Genomic DNA, 17,597 nt, shown 5'->3' with positions numbered 1-17,597 from the left:
AGGGGCTGGCATTGAGGGAACAGGCAAGAAGAGGTACTGCCTGGAGGAGGGAGAGGAGGGGGGAGACAGTAGAGCTGAAAGGTCGTCAGTAGTACGAGGCTAGTACGAGGCGGAGGGCGAGCTGCAACGTCACTCTCACTCGTGCCTGACGCTGACAGTAAGCACGTTCGCATCTCTAAAAGTTCGCAACTTGGTGTGTACGTAGGGGACTTACTTGTAACAGAAAACCAGCAAAGCTGCGGGATCCCAGGACAATGTACAAAAATCAATTATATTTCCACACACTGGCAACAAGCAATTAGAAAATAAAAAATGTAACAGTGCCGTCTATGAACAGCATAAAAAACATGAACCTACAGGTAAACGTAACTGAAAGTGCGAGATCTCTACAAAGGGAAAGAGAAAGCGTGGCTGGGAGAAATCAAAGACCCCCCAAATGGAGGGACAGACCATACAGATTCCTGGACTGGACACTTAATGCTGTTGACACATTTTTGACTGGAGACATTACAGTCACAGGCGTTAGTTTCTGCAAAAATCCCCCGGACAATAATGTGTTAAAATGTCAACTCTTCCCCAGACGACCCACAGATTCAACGCAAAGCCAATGCACACCCAGCAAGGTGTGTTTTGCAGAAATCAACCAGCTCATTCAAAGCTCACGGGCAAACGCACACGACTGTCAAGCCTTCCTTGCAGTCACAGCAGTGAGGCTGTGCATCAGGGCAAAGAGGAAGGGACCAGTTTAGGGTCAGACGCCCACGTCCACCCACCAACTCAGCACAGACAAAGCTGGCGGCAGCTCCGAGGGAACAATCGTCTCTACTGAGAGCCCAGCTGGTCAGAGGAGCAACTCTACAAAACCATGAGGGAGGGAGCCCGGCCCCAAGCGTGGACGGTGAAACTCCAGAAGGAAATGCAGGGGATCGTCCGGGTGCTGGAGAAGCAAAGGTTCCCTAAACGTGACTCAATCACCAAAACTCTGAAAGAGAAGGTGGGTAAACTGAACCGCTTCCCCACCAGAACTCCGGGGCAGACGTCGCTGAGGGCACAGAAACAAGCCGCAGACCAGGAAAACGTTCGCAGGGCGTTATCCTGACAAAGGGGCCACACCCAGACTGTAAACGAAGGCAGAGGTACAGGAAAAAAGGCAAAGGGCCCAAGAGAGCGACAGGCCCTGCAGGGAAAAGGGTGTGAACACGGCCAGGACTCCGGAGGGAGAGGCAGAGGAAAGGCGCAAACCGGATCCCCACAGAAGCCCACATGGGCGATGGGGCTCACAGGACCCGGCTCATGGGCATCGCCCGCGGGTCGGGGGGCTGCCGGCAGATGGTTTGGCAGGACGCGCCCCCTGACCCGAGCACTGGCCACGCATGCCCGTGGCCAGGGGCCGCCCTGGGGGACACCACCGGAGTCCACTCCTGCCCATCGCGCCAGGCCCAGAACGTGCCGGCGCCTTATCCTTGGCGCCCCAGGAGGGAGCTGCCCAGCTGCGCGGGAGCCGTGCGTCTGGACGCTCTGTGGCTTCTCGCACACGCCGGGGCGGGGACCACGGGGCGAGGCTCAGGCACAGTGCGGGCTGAAAGGCCTCTACTCCACGCAGGCGGGCGTGCGTCCTGGGCGACGGGCAGCAGAGGCCTCCTGCCAGGGATGCTGGCGCCAGGGCCCCGAGGGGCCTGTGTGAGTCAGGGCGTGGAGGACACTGGCCGCTCCCCGGGGTGGGAGGGCGCAGGCGGCAGGGACAGGGGAGCCAGGGGCCTCGGGCACCTTGCCTGGGGTGCTCGTGCGGGCACGTGAGAGCTCGCTGGGCGGACTCGGGCGATGGCACCGTCCTGTCCCACGGCCGTGCGTCCGTCCACCGCACAGCAGGAGCTGTGCCCTTGCCCGTGGGGTGACGCCTGCATTCACGTCCCCAGAACGAGCGGTGCCTGCACTTGCAAGCCCACCCACCCCCCAGGCAGCTGGAGAGCCCATCCTAACGCTTTCACTGTGACCTCCGTCCGCCACCTCTCAGGACCGTCTGCAAACATTCTAAGGGAACGGGAAGCACCAACTCTGAAATCCAGAGGTACGAAGAAACGCGTTTAAAAGTATGGTAAAATGCCACCCTGAAGGGAAAAACACACGACAGGGTCAGGTTTTACAGGTCTGTAACGTCTATCTAGTGTACGTGACGGGAGACCCGGGCACACGCCGAGGCCCGCGTCACCCCGTCAGGAGCAGCCCTGCGGTGACCCCGATCCCCGCCCTCACGCCCCTTACGGCACCCCCCGACGCCCGCGCACACACAGAGCTCCCCGTCCGTCCACACAGCCTGTCCCGAGCACGGCAGCATCTGGCCGGGGCCTGGGGTCTGGCTGTGCTCACGGGGCACAGGGCATCTGACGTCCCCCGTGCAGGACTCTGTGTGCAGGCCGTGCGCAGGTGCGCGCTGGCCTTTGCCCGGTTCCCGGTCAGGCGCCCCGTGGGATCCCCTAAGGGAGGGAGCCCCAGAGCAGCTGTGCTCCCACCACGAACACCTGGTGCCAGGAGCGTCTTCTGCTCTGATATTTGGCCTCTGCCCCCGGCTCCTGACACGGAGCCCCCAAGTCCCTTGGAATCTCCTGGGGGGACGGGAGCCTGTTTGGTCGTGGATGGGGCTGTCCTTAAAGAGCCCACGCCATGGTTACTGAGCTAGAACTTTCAGCCCCCCAGCATTCTCTGCAGAGGGCGAGGGCAGAGGTGGAGGGAAGCCTCGATCATGCCCATGGGATGAAACCTCTGAAACATCCCCTAAGGGAGCAGGTTCAGGGGCCTTCCAAGTTAGGGAACAAATCCGCCGTACCAGGACAGAGATGCACCCCAACTCCATGGGGACAGACTGCTGCACTAGGGAGCCCCCGACGCCTCACCCTGATGCCTCTTCACCAGGCTGCTCACCTGTACCCCTCATCATACCCTTCATAAGGAACACTTTATAATGAACTGGTGTTTCCCTGAGTCCCGTGGGCTGCTGAGCAAACTGCAGAACTCGAGAGGGGGTCGTGGGAACCCCCAGAATCCAGAGTTGGTCAGACGGACACACAGGTGACAGCCTCGGACTCGGGCCTGGCGTGTGAAATGAGGGCGGCCCTGTGGGTTCAGCACCCCCCGCCCCCCCGTGCTGACTCCAGGCAGAAGGGCTCAGAACTGGATGAACTGCAGGATGCCCAGATCAAAGCCCACACGTGTGCCGAAAGAGGCCTCCGTGCGCCGGGAAAGGAAGCAGAGACTGTCCTTTTCACGGATCAGCCGTTTGCCCCTTTCTGTGTTCAGAGAAGCGGGTCCACTGATCTCGGGCGCGCAGGCTCCCGAGAAGCATGTCTCCGGCAAGAACAAGGGCCGTGTCGCGATGACGAGAGAGAAGAAGGGATGTGAGGGCGGAGCTGATCTGGGGACAGGAGGTCCTCACACGACACAGCCGCCCACAGAGGCACAAAGGCCATGGCCCCCGGCCCACAGCTCCCCAGGGAAACCCCGCAGTCACTCAGCATCGGGAGCCGCACCCTCACCCACGGAACAGGCAGAAGCTGCCGGAACGCCGGGACCTGGACACGCTCGGAACCCAGGGAGCAAGCTGACACTCAAGGGCTGGACGGCCTTCAAGTGCGCGTTTACCAAGACGACCACCCTCAGCCCAGAAAACAAGTCTCAGTACATCTGGAAGCACTGAGACCAGACAGAGCACCCCTGCCCACGACAGAACTAAACTGGAAATCAGTAACCAAAACATGTCTAAACAAGGTGCGGGAGCTGAAAATCAAAACAACGAAATTCTAAATAACACATCAGCCAAAGGAGAAGTTACAAGACAAACACAAATGTAGTTTGCACTGAATGAGAAGGGAAAAAAAAAAACCACAAAAAAACCCAAAAACCAACACATCAACAATGTTTGGGATGCCGGTCAAGCAGCGCCCGGAAGGAAGTTCACAGCATTAAGTGCTTCCGCGAGCAAAGCAGAAAGGCTGAGTGCACAAAGCTGCCTCGTTAAGAAACTGCAAGGAGCACAGTTAGCCCTAAAGGGAGCAGGAGAGAGGAAACAATAAAGACGGGAAATCCATGCGATAGGAAATCATTACAAAAAAGTGAGCAAAACTAAAAGCTAGTTCTCAGAAAAGACCAGGAAAATAAAAAAACTTCTGGCCAAGCTGACTGAGGACAAGGACAGAAGACACAAATGCCAACATCAGAAGTGGCAGAGGGACGTCAGTCAGTACAGACCCTAAACGTGTGGAATCTTATCAACAACGTGTGTCAATAAATTCACCAAGTCACGGGAGCTGGGCACACACTTGAAAGATGGGAACTACCCCATCAAACGCAATGTCCACAACCTTCCCAGGGAGAGAATGTCCAACCCCAATGCTTCACCGTGAATTCTGCCAACGTTTAACGTAGAACACCAGCCCAGTTCTAAACACGTGGCTCCGGAAAAGAGGGCAATAGCCCAACCAATTCTGTGAGGCCAGGCCACCCTGCTACCGAACCAGAGAACTCACTAGACAAGGCATCTCTAGATGGGCGTCTTTCCGGAGCCTGGATTTAAACCCTAACAAAACACAAGCAATCAGGATCCAAAAGCACGTAAGCAGGAAGAGACAGGATTTATGATGAAATGGGATTCATCCAAAGACGCAAGACGGCTCGAGGGAAGAAGAAAAACCACAGGAGCCCTCAGTACGTGCAGAAAAGCACTGGGCAAATTTCAACACGCCTTCGAGATTTCACACAGTACAAGGGCTCTCAGCAAACTAGGTTCCTCAACCTGGTAAAGGACACAGGAGCAGCTGCAGCCCCCACACTGCGTCTGCGGGGAGCGACGCGCCCTAAGGCCGGGGAGGAGGGCTGTGCCGCTCCCACACCCTGACACAACGTCCTCAGGGAGGCCTGGCCAGCACAGTGAACAGGGCAGGAAAGAGGATACAAGACACGCAGATTACAGAGGAAACGGGGACACCCTCTTTATCTCTGGAGGACGTGATCGTCTATTAGAAACGCCTAAGGAACCTGAAAAAGTGATCTGATGAGTATGTTTCGTCCAAAGTCAACACACAAAAATCAACAGTACTTCTGTACACTTCAAGGAACAGCCGTAAACTGCAGTAAAATAACGCTACTGACGGTATCATCAAAGATAGGAAACACTGGGTTATGCCCAAGTATTCATACGTTTGATGAAAGATGAACATGACAAAACGGTACTGAGAGAAATTAACGATGACTTGAAGTCTGAGAAATGCCGGGGTCATAACCCAGCAGACTCGATGTTGGAAAGGCGTGGACTGTCCCCAAGTCCACCTGCGCACTCAGACGATCACAAGCCGAATCCCAGCAGGCTTCTTGCGCAGACGTGCGGAAGGTGATTCTGAAGTTCATGTGGGAATGCAGAGACACCAGAACAGTCTCAGCACTTGAGAAGCAGAGAGAAGCAGGAAAATCGGCACTGCCTGAAACGAACACAGCAGTGAAGCTACAGCAGCGGGGCCGTGCTGTCCCGCTGTGACAGACAACCCGTCACCGACACCCAAGAGCGTCCAGCGACAGACTCACGTACGGCAATTCCCGTCGGAAGAAGGTGCCGAGGCAAGTCAGCGGGAGGACGAGGTGCCCAACGAGTGGGTCTGGGGCCACTGGACACCGTGTGCAGAGACGCACCTTCCCTCCTACCCCACATGTGCCAGTGCCCACCTCAGAGTGGAGCACAGACCTGAAGGGAAGAGTTACCCGAATCGGCCTTTAGAAGAAAACACAGGAGAAAAATCCTACTGGCTTGGATTTTCCAGCACTTCTCATCAAGGATACAAATGCAAAAACCAAGTAGGGGAAAAATCTGAAAGCTGGACACAATCAAAATGAAAAACGTTTGCAATTCCAAAGACTGTTACGAGAGCAGAAAGACGAGCGAGCGCGGGGAGACAGCGTCTGCTGCACGTACCTCTGACAAAGGACTGGGACCCAGAATGCATGCAAAGCACACATGACTCACTAGTAAGAAAACACCAGATTTCTAAACGGGCAAATGATCTGAACAGGCGTGTCATCGAAGAAGGCATACAATGACAAATGGGCACATTCAAAAGATGCTCACTCAGTACTGTCCGTCATTAGAAATGTGCAAATGAAAACAAGTTATGTCCATATACCCAATAGGATAGAGCTGTGGTCTGAATGTTTGTGCCCCCCCCCCGCCCCCGCCCGAGGTGATGGTATTAGGAGGTGGAGCCTTTGGGAGGTGATGAGGTCATGAAGGTGGTGCCCTATGAACGGGATTAGTGTCCTTAGAAAAGGGACTCCAGAGAGCTCCCTCACCGCTTCTTCCGGGTGAGGACACAGCAAGAAACTTCTGTACCCCAGAGGACAGCCCGCGCCAGAACCAGCCCTGCTGACACCTTGATCTGGGACATCCAGCCTCCAGAACTAGGAGAAGCAAACTTCTGTTGTTTATAAGCCACCCAGTCTGCAGGATTTGGCACATCAGCCTGAACCAAGACAAATGGCTACAGTGAAAGAGAGAGAAAAGCAAGCGTGCAGAGGTGTGGAGAGACGGGAACCCACACGTGCGGGCGGGGACGCAAGATGGCGCAGCTGCCGCGGAAGTCAGCTGGGTGGCCCCTCCGTCAGTCAAACACAGAATTACCACATGACCCAGCAATTCCACTCCTAGGTATGCGTACACACCACCGCCGCCCCCCAGCCAAAAGAACTGAAAACGGGGCCTCACGCAAACACTCATGGTCAAATGTTCACAGCAGCACTGCTCACAACAGCCAAAAGGTGGAAACCACCCAAACGCCCATCTATGGGTGAGTGAATAAGCAGAACGGGGTCCAAGCACCTAATGGAATATGACCCAGCCATGAGAAGGAGTGAAGCTCTGACACGGGCTACCACGTGGATGGACCTTGAGGACATGACGCCAAGTAAAGGAAAGAAGCCAGACACAGGACAATTCGTGTATTGGTTCCATTAACATGAAAGCTTTAGAACAGGCAAATCCACAGAGACAAGAAGCAGAGGAGCCGTGTCAGGGGCTGGGGGAGGGGGAACGCAGTGATGCCAAGGGGCCCAGAGCGTCTTTTGGGGTGATGAGAGTGCTCTGTAACTAGACAGCGGTAAGGGTCGTGCAACACTGTGTATGTAATAAGGGCCCCTAAATTTTAGATTTTAGAATGGCTAACGTGCTGACAGACTTTCATGTGAATTTTACCACAATTAAAAAAAATAAGTACCTACTCTGTGATTCTATTTACTTGAAGTTCTAGGAAACTCTAATCCACAGTGACAGAAAGTAGACCAGTGGGGGCCTGGGGCTGGGCCAGGATGGACTGGAAAGAAGCCAATTTGGGGGACGCTGGAAATGCTTCTCATCTCGACTGTCTGCATAGTTTCACGGGGATTCACACACATCAAAGCTCACTAAATGGTACACAGTAAACATCTACTGTTTACCTCACATCAGTTATACCTCAAGAGAGCTGCCAAAAAAAGAAAAAGATGCTGATGAGAAACAAATACATAACCAGGGATTGAACATCATCATTAGGGAAATGAGACACGAAGCCACAGTAAGCGACCTCTGCACAGGCACCAGCTCGGCTACAGCTAAGAAGCATCAACACCAAGTGCTGGCAGCTTACGGAGCAACTGGCGTCTCACACACTGCTGGCTGGACACACATAGCGGACAGTCACGCTGGAAGACGGTTTTACAGCTTCTTATAAAATTAAAGATATAGTCACCAGATGACCAAGCAATTCAACTCTGCAGCATTTCCCACCTCAGAGAACTTGCAAAGGTGTCGCACAAATCCCGTGTACAGACAACAGTTTTATTCATGAGACAAAACTGGGAACAACCTTTCATCCACCAGTAAACAGATACACCGAGGGACGTGTGTGCACAGAATGCTACTTAGCAGTAAATGCTAAGGACGAACATTGACGATTAGGCTGGGTGAAAGAGCCAGAAAAACCCAAGACAACCCACCACATGATCCCATTCACGTGAAATTCTAGAAAAGGCAAAACAACAGCACCATAGGGCCAGGGAGTGACGGTGAGGTAGGCCAGGACCTGGGACGCTTTGCTGCAGGGCTTGCACGTGGACAAACATCTCCTCCAGCAACAGATACAAAGAAACTACAAGGGACTAAAAATAACTGCACACACGTGCAGTTGGGCAAATTATGAACAAGACACAAAAAAGTCAGAACCTAACTGTCACTTCTGCGGTGCCAGGAGCAAAGCAGGGTCCTGCACCCATGATCCCTGTACACGGCACCACCACGGGGGTGGGCAGATGCCCAAGCCACGCCCTCTGGCCCCACCCACTGATCAAGGAGGCCAAGGGACGTCCCTGGGGGATTAGCGTTCCCTACCTTGCCAGTGATGTGGATCCACAGGGGTGAACTTTTATCAAATTCTGTCAAACTGTATACTTAGAACTGGGGAGTGTTACTCTGTGTCCATTATATCTCAATAAAGCTGACTGAAAAATAATTGTTCAATTCAAGAAGCTGGAAAAAAGTGACAACAGAAAAAATGTAAGAAAGTAACAAAAATGAAAGCAGAGGTTCATGAAGGAGATGAACAAAAAATTAAAGTACTCAATGAAGTTGATAGATTCTTATCTGAAAAAATACAAGTTAACCTCTAGCATGACTAGTCAAAAGGAATCTGAGATAAATAACCCTACGAAGACAAAGGGTCAAATGTGCAGACTTGATGTTCTTGGATTGAAAGAATCAATACTGCCAAAATGAATATACTACCCAAGGCAATCTACAGATTCAATGCAAACCCTATCAATTTACCAATGACATTTTTCATAGAACTAGAAGAAAAAAATTTTTAATTTATATGGCAACACAAAGACCCCCAAATAACCAAGGCAATCTTGAGAAGAAAAACAGAGCTGGAGTAATCAGGCTCCCTGGCTTTGGACTACACTACAAAGCTACAGTAATCATAACAGTATGGTTCTGGCATAAAAACATTCAATGGAACAGGATAGAAAGCCCAGAGATAAACCCATGCACCTATGGTCAATTAACCTATGACAAAGGAGGCAAGAATATACAAAGGAGAAAAGACAGTCTCTTCAATAAGTGGTGCTGGGAAAGTTGGACAGCTACATGTAAAAGAAAGAAATTAGAACACTGTGTAATACCATACACAAAAAAACCTCAAAATGGATTAAAGACCTAAATGTAAGACTGGATATTATAAAACTCTTACAGGAAAACAAAGACAGACACTCTGACATAAATCACAGCAGTATCTTTTTGAACCTAGCTCCCAGAGTAATGAAAATAAAAACAAAAATAAACAAATGGGACCTAATTAAACTTACAAGCTTTTGCATAGCAAAGGAAATCATCAAAACAAAAAGACAACACACAGAGTGGGAGAAAACATTTGCAAACGAAGCAAATGACAAAGGATTTATCTCCAAAATATACAAACAGCTCATGCAGCTCAGTATGAAAGAAAACAAGCCAACTGAAAACTGGGCAGAAGATCTAAATAGACACTTCTCCATAGAAGACATACAAATGGCCAAAAAGCACACGAAAAGATGCTCAACACTGCTAACTATCAGAGAAATGTAAATCAAAACTACAATGAGGTATCACCTCACACTGGTCAGAATGGCAACTGTTAAAAAATGTACAAGCAATAAATGCTGGGGAGGGTGTGGAGAAAAGGGAGCCCTCCTGCACTGCCGGTGGGAATGTAAGCTGGTGCAGCCACTGTGGAGAAGAGTGTGGAGGTTCCTCAGAAACCTAAAAACAGAGTTGCCAAGTGATCCAGCTAACCCACTCCAGGGCATATATCCAAAGAAAACCATAATTTGAAAAGATAAACGCACCCCAATGTTCGTTACAGCACTATTTACAATAGCCAAGACATGGAAGCAACCTAAATGTCCATCAACAGGTGAACGGATAAAGATGTGGTACATATGTACAATGGAATATGACTCAGCCATCAAAAAGAATGAAATCATGCCATTTGCAGCAACATGGATGGACCTAGAAATGATCATACTAAGTGAAGTAAGTGAGACAGAGAAAGACAAATACCATATGATATCACTTATATGTGGAATCTAAAAAACTGATACAAATGAACTTATTAACAAAACAGAAACAGACTCACAAAGAAAGCAAACTTACAGCTACCAAAGGGGAAAGGCAACGGGGAGGGATAAATTAGGGGTCTGGAGTTAACATATACACCCTACTACATACAAGACAGATAATCAACAAGGACCTACTGTATAGCACAGGGAACTCTACTCAATATCGTGTAATAACCTAAGTGGGAAAAAAATTCTGAAATAGAAATAGATATATGTATAAGTGAATCACTTTGCTGTACACCTGAAACTAACACAACATTGTATATCAACTATACTCCAAAAGAAAACAAAAATTTTAAAAGAATCATACGAGAAGATAAGGAAAAGCTTTAGAATAATACATGTATAATCATGCCAACGATTGTTTTAGAAAAAAGCATAAATGACCAAAAGTGACCCCAGAAATTAAAACCCTTAATAAAGCAGTAACATTAAAGGAAATTAAAACTCAAAGAGGAAAATGTGGAGGAAAGCGATCACGGCGGAGGAGGAGGAGGACATGGAACTCACATCCTCCCACAAATACAAGAACAACCCACCTGCGTGCGGAACAGCTCTCACCGGACGCCTACTGCACGCTGGCAGGAGACCTCAGACTTCAGAAAGGGCAAGAAAATCTCCACGGAACCAGGCAGGGCAAAACAAAGAAGAGAAAAAGAGAGAGAGAGAAAGGAATGGGGACAGGACCTGGGCCCCAGGGAGGGAGCTGTGGAAGAGGAAAGGTTCCTGCACCCTGGAGAGTGCCCTCGCCGGCAGGGAGATCAGCGTGGACCAAGGGGGAGCTTCAGGGCCTCAGAGAGAGCACAACAACAGGTCTGAGAAAGGCAACGCAGACAGTGACCTGCACATACGGTGGTCACTGCTGCCCTGTGCTCCCCAGACTGAGACACCCGTCCACTGGGGCGGGGGGGGGGGGGGGGGGGGGGGCGGGGCTGGGTGCTGAAGCTTGGGCTTCAGAGGTCAGACCCGGGGAGAGGACGGGGGTTGGCTGCGTGGAGACATCCTGAAGGGGCTGGAGTGTGGCCATGGAGGGTGTACGTGGAAGAAGCCTGGGTCCCCCCAGAGAGGCAAGGCACGATTGTTGGGGGATGTGCAAGGGGAACGGCGGGACCACTGAAGAAGCTTCTCTCCCCAAGCGCGCAAGCTCTCAGGCAACAGCACACCGCCTACACGAGCCCCGGGGTGGGCGTGAGCCACCGCTGCTGCGAGAGATGAGGGAGCAGGCAACAATCACTGCCCCTGCCATCCTGGGAGCAGGCCGGCTGCCACTGTGCCTAAGAGACCGGCGAGCAGGTGCTAATCACTGTCCCTGCCCGGCGAGGGCCTTGGGAGCGCGCGCGGGCCACCGCCCCTGCGGAGAGACCTGTCAGCAAGCGCCAATCACTGCCCCTGATGGTAGGGGCCCCGGGAGTGCGCACCGGCTGCCGGCCCCTGCACACCCCTATTACGGGGGTAACAGCAAGCACACGCTGAGGAAAGAGGTGGCAAGCATGCAAACTAAAAGCTGCCCTTGTGCCCAAAATATTAAGGGGCAGAGTCCCACATAAAATAGCCTCCCAAGACTACAACACGTAATTGTTTCTCCTAAACTCACAGAGTAAGAGAAACGTTAAGTACAAGAAGCAGAGAAACCACTCGCAGTTAACAGACCAAGAGAATTCCCCTGAAGGGACAGACAAGGGAACAGACCGCTTCATTCTAACAGACACGAGTTAAAGAGGGGGCAGTAAACACCCTGGAGGAGGAGGGGTCCAGACGGCGCACAGGAAGAGGCGGAGTTCGCGTCTCCTCACAACGGGGCGCCGGCCAGGTGCCGGTGGGGCCTCAGACATCTAAAGGGAAGGGAGGGATCCCCAAGCAACTGGGCAGGACGTGGAGGGCAAGGAGGAGGGGAGGAAAAGTGGAGGTGGGATGGGACCAGCACCCTCGGGGCGGGGAGGGGAGGGGTTCCCACATGGGAGGGGGATCAGGGGGTCAGAGGGGAGCGTGGCCGGCGTCTCCCCCGCCCTGGCGAGCCTGCCGGGGTCCTGGGCCTACCCCTCAGCCCTCCAGGGCCCCTCCCGCTGTGCTGGGCCTAAGCCCCGCCCCTCAGGCCTCTTCCAGCCCCTTTTTTCTTTTTTCTGCTGTCGTGGTTCTGTTTTGCCTTGTTGTTGTTGTTTTATTTTTAATTTTACAATATTTTTATTTTTCGAATTTTATTTTAGTTTTTATTCTTTCTTATTGCCCTGCTTTGCCTTTTTTTTTTTTTCAGTGCCGTGTGGCTTGTGGGATCCCGATTCCGAGGCCGGGGGTCGGGCCTCAGCTCCTGTGGTAGGAGCACCAAGTCCAAACCGCTGGACTAACAGAGAACCTCAGGCCCCAGGGAATGTCAGGCAGTGTGAGGCCACGACCGCAGGGGGACCGCGGGCCACGTCCCCACGCGCATACACCCACCTTGGCCACTCTGCCCATGTCCCCCATGGTGGCCCTCTCGTGCGGGAACTGGGCGAAAGTCCTCTCGATCTTGGCGATGATGGCGTCTACGTTCACCGCGTCCTGCGGGCGGCCTCGGGGGAAGTAGAACGTGGGGATGCTCAGGCTGGCAGCGGGCGGCAGGGGCTGTTCCTTCCTCGTCTGGACCTGAGAGAGAGAGCAGTGAGGACCCAGCACGGTGAGCACCTGCTTCCCGCCGGTGCGTACTGAGCAGAGGCGGGCTGGACCAGAGCGGCTGCCCCGAGCCCAGCGAACCCGACTGCGGACAGAACGCCCAGACCATCACCGGGCTGACTGCAGACACGGGAGGTGACGGGCCCGTGGCGGAGCGCCACACACACGGCCCTGCTTCCCCGATCCTGCCTCGGGTGTGACCCCTCAGGACAAGGACGGCTGCTGAGAGAACCTGCCCTCCTGCCCTCCCGGGAGGCCAAGGTCGGCACAGGCGGTCTGTCCCCTCGTTTGCGTCTCGCGCCTGGAACCGCCTGTCCCCACACCGCCCTTCCCTGTGGACGGGATGTGAGGCCAGCGCCGTGGCTGGGCACGGCCCTCAGAAAGCACCACAGCCCCGAGGGCTCAGCATCCTGGCACAGGGAGGGCCCGGAAGCCATCCTGGAGCCACACCGCGCCTTCCAAACGGCAGTGTCAGGATGTCTGCCCGGTGGCCGACGGGGTGACCCGTGAGCTCGGTGCAGTCACAGGTCTGAAGCGTGCACCATGCATGCAAAGGAGGGTTGCGTTCGCCAATGCCCCTGAGTAGACGGGACCAGTCAGTGGAACCACTCAGGAAGCACCTGCTGGGAGTGGGCGCGCTGGGACTGGGCAGGTCTGGGGAGGCCGGGAGGGTGGCTGCACGCGGTGAGGCTTGCTGTCCCTGGACTGTGGGGCACTGTCCCCCTGCAGGATGTGCAGTGTGCCTCTGCGCTGACCCGGGAAGGCCTCCTAGGTGCCAGAAACAGCTGCCCCGAGTCGCGGCCTGCAATGCCCATGGAGACTCACGCATCCGGCATCCCTGATGGGCAGGGGCAGGGACGCACAGTCCAGCCCACGGCCCACCTCCTGGACACACCCCAGATTCCCTGTGGTTGGGGACACGAGGACACACCGTGACGCAGCAGAAAGAGCCCAGGGTCCTGGTGGGAAGCGCTGGAGCGAGGGATGAGCACCCAAGGCCTCAGGCCATGGGACCGGCGGGGGACGGGGAGTGACCAGGTGTTCCAGAGAGGGGACGGCGAGGGGTACGCCCGCCAACGAGGTCTGGGAAACTCAGCGCACCCAGGGCACTAGGGACACACGGAGCCCACGGCCCCTGGGCATCCAGAGACACGCGTGGAAAAGCAGATGGAAGGCAAACGCAGGAGAGGGGCTCACAGGTAGCACCGCCCCTCCAGGGGTGGTTACGTCCAGGGGGTTGGGCCGGGCAGCCAGGCCCGCACAGCCAAGGACGGGGCGCGGTGGCGGTGTGCTCACGGCGGGGTGCCCCCGTCCCAGCTGCCCCAACCAGGCTCACACAGCACAGCTCCACGCCCAGAAGCACCAGGGGCCCCGCCACCAACCTGCAGCCGAGACACAGCACACGGCCCTCAGGAGTCACGCTGTGCACTGATTCTAACGTTGTGAGCGGACGTCACTCCTACAGCCTGCAACTCAGGCCGCTTCTCCACCCGCAACACAGCAGGAGACAGCAGGCATCCCCCTCAGTCACACCTCGGGACTTCCCGCGACCCCTCGGTCACATCAGGGACCTCCCGCGTCCCCTCGGTCACACCTCGGGATGTCCCACGACCCCTCGGTCACATCAGGGACCTCCTGTGTCCCCTCAGTCACACCTCGGGACCTCCCGCGACCCCTCGGTCACATCAGGGACATCCCGCGTCCCCTCAGTCACATAAGGGACCTCCCGCGTCCCCTGGGTCACACCTCGGGACGTCCCGCGACCCCTCGGTCACATCAGGGACATCCCGCGTCCCCTCGGTCACACCTCGGGACGTCCCCTGTCCCGTCAGCCACATAGGGGATGTCCCGCGTCCCCTTCTGTCACGTCGCGGATGCCCCACGTCTCCTGTGTTTCCTGAGGCCCCAGCTGAGGAGGCAGCTGTTCAGTGCTTGGCGACCTTGCACGGGACAGTGACCGTACCAAGAGGAGGTGGAGCCGTCATGAGTCGGCTGTACCAGGTCCGTGTGGCAGCCTGGGGACACTGGGCGACGAGCTCTGTGATCACCACGGGGCCAACACAATCCTGAGGGGCTGCGTTCAGACTTGGCTCAGTCCTGAGAGGCGAGCGGGAGATGGGAGGCGCCCGGAGGGGAAGGAGAGGCGCAGCAGGCCGCCCTGAGGACCGGCATGGCCACGGGCTGGGGCAGCGACAGCACGGGGATGGGGTGGGGAGACGGCAGGAGGCGGGAGGACAGGCCCCGGAGGAGCCCCTGCCCCGGGAGGGGCCGCGGGACGCCTAACGTTCCATTCAGACTCGGCCCTGTCGGCGCCCAGGGACAGAGGCTGACCCCCTCCTCCCAGCCCTAGGACGTCCTGGCTCTGGGATTTGGTTTCGGGGCAGAGCTTCTGGGCTGTGATGCCCACCTACGGCGGCAAAGAACAGCCGCAAGGGAAGCAAGACCCAGCGCCGGTCCCGAGGACGGAGAGATTCGAGGGTTCACGCGTCACCTGGGGACGCCCAGGCTTCACCTGGGGAATGTTTCCTCCGGTTTCCCTCCTCTGGGCGGGTTCAGTTTTCCTCGCCTGTGTTTGGAGGGCAGGATGGAGCGCAGGCCCCATGTCCTGGGCTGTCACCTGTAGCAGCTCATGGCTCACGCCTGTGGAAAGGGCTGCTGGCTTGCACTGACGCCTCTGGCATCCTCCGCGGCGCGGCGGCACTCAGCGCCGGGTGCCACCATCGCCCACCGCCGAAGCAGCTGGGCCGGCTGGCCCCAGGGCAGGCACCCCACCTGCCAAGCCACGGCCGCAGACACATACAGACAAGGTGCCGCTCAACAACACGCGCTATTTTCTCCGCTGTCAGGATGGGGACGCCGCCCTCACCAGCCACTGGGAAGCGAAGGGAAATGAAGCCGCCAAGGACACGGCGGAGTGGAGCCTCGCCTCCTGAGAGCAGGGAGCTCTCCCCACGTCACCAGCTCCGTGGCGCCTGCCCCACGGTCACCTCGTAGGGCCCTCCCAGGAGAACTGGGCTCAGGCAGGAAGCAACGCGCTCCCAAATGGAAGGTCTGAATTGCAGGATGGGACGAAGGGCAAGGAACATGGTGCCTACATGGGTAAGTCCACGCACACGCCCTCCACGTACATCGGTAATGAGAATATTGCTTTACCTCTCTTTAAAGACTCTCTCAGGACAACAACATGAAATGAGAGGCTGCCGGCAGTGAAGGGTTTGAAGGTTTTGAGCTGGAGGGTAAAGATACTCACTCTGTACCTAAAGAAACGAAGTCACTGACCTTGTAAGATGAGCAGTAAGCTAGTATTAAGTGCTCCGGCGAGGGAAAGGTAAAAAAGAGGGAAAGGAGAGCATAAAAAGAAACATAAATAAGACCGTGAAAGTAAATCAGAATGGATTAATAGTCCTTATAAATGTAAATGGATGAAATGTTCCAATTAAAAAACAAAGATCAGACGGAAAAAAGAAAGTAAGACTGACTTACAGGAAACACGTGGAAGTGGAACACTTTCCACAGAAGTGGAAAACTTTTAACAAGTGGAAAAAGATATAGCAGCCAACAGTGACAAAAAGAAGGCTGGCATCGTCAGATTCATGCCCAGATAGGGTAGAAACTCTGGATGTGACAGACATGGTCAGGACACCACACTGGGCGTGCATCACGGGAAGCTCTGCGACCCGGAGCTGACCGCTGCCCCAGCACAGCCTCGGCGCCCACCAAGCCAAGGTGCTGGGGAAATGCAGGGACGTGGCACAGAGGCAGGCCAGGCCCGCTCCCCCGCCACCCCTGACGGACCACCGGATGACGGAAAAACAAACAGCTGGGCACGGACACGAGAGATTTACAGTGTAATCTCTGGGACATAAATAGAGCGCGGCCGGCACAGCTGCGGGACACACGTTCTTTTCCAGCACACAGGGCGCTGTTGGGAGCCGGCCACCTCCAGGCCCCAAACAGGCCTTAGCAGAGCCAGAGGGGACCACGGGGGCTGTTTCCTGAGCTACCTGCGTCCAGGCTGGACGTCCACAATGAAAGCGGACGTGGCACAAATACGTGTGTGTGTGTATGTGTGTTTGTGTGTGTGTGTGTGTGTGTGTGTGAGACAGACAGACACACAGGGAGGATTCTCAAGCAGGGCTGAAGCCTCTCAGAAGCCAACACAGCAGGTGGGGCACTCGGCTCCCAGAGCAGGGCAGCTTCCCTCCCAGCGACACGCCTGACGCCCGCCTCCCGGCTGTCACCCGGGCACCGGTCAAGATGACACCTGCTCGCAAAGAGCTATTTCTGTCGCCCGCACGGACACCAGCGCTGCCTGACTCATCACGATTCCAGACATCACGGAGACGCCCGGGGCCCCCAGAACACAGGCGGGCTGAAAACTCGGCCTCATGGGAAAGCACGGCCATCCCTGCGCAGCGGCAGGGGCCCCGGGAGGTGGGCCCGCACAAGCAAGCGCCCAGGCCAGCCTTCTCTAAACGCAGTCTCGCACGGCCAGCGCCCCGTCGGGCAGACGCACTAGCTGGGGTGGCGGAAACGACCGTGGCTCCGACTCTGCCAGGGCAGGATGCAGGGCAAGTGCGGCACAGCCCGGGGGCAGCATCCAGCGGGCCGGCCCCATCCGAGCCGAGACCCAGGGGCAGCGGCCAAGCCCGGCGGGCGGCGCAGGGACACAGGCGGGCATGGCGCCCACCAGAGTCCACCGCTGGGCTGGGAGGCCCTGCAGGCCGGAGCTGCTTCTCCTCCGACCCCAGGGCCCCTCCCCACCGGCTGGCGGCAGGCTCCCCGGC

The 17,597-nt window shown here is 55.5% G+C and overlaps 1 protein-coding gene across 3 annotated transcripts in view; it reads right to left on the bottom strand.

Annotated features, from left to right (window-relative positions):
* The window catches only part of PPP2R3B (protein phosphatase 2 regulatory subunit B''beta), a 52,545-nt gene that overhangs the window by 16,182 nt on the left and 18,766 nt on the right, over window positions 1-17,597 (bottom strand). For all 3 annotated transcript variants that reach the window (XR_009517962.1, XM_060001877.1, XM_060001876.1), the window contains exon 2: window positions 12,598-12,783. Coding sequence is in view for 2 of the 3 variants with exons in the window: in XM_060001877.1 (XP_059857860.1) it covers window positions 12,598-12,783 (186 nt within the window). In the remaining variant the exon portion in view is untranslated. The remainder of the gene's footprint in view (window positions 1-12,597; window positions 12,784-17,597) is intronic.

The sequence above is a fragment of the Delphinus delphis genome, chromosome X, assembly GCF_949987515.2.
Source record: "Delphinus delphis chromosome X, mDelDel1.2, whole genome shotgun sequence".
Lineage (NCBI taxonomy): Eukaryota > Metazoa > Chordata > Mammalia > Artiodactyla > Delphinidae > Delphinus > Delphinus delphis.
The sequence above is the reverse complement of the archived record's forward strand: the minus strand, read 5'-3'. Positions and strand labels throughout refer to the sequence as shown.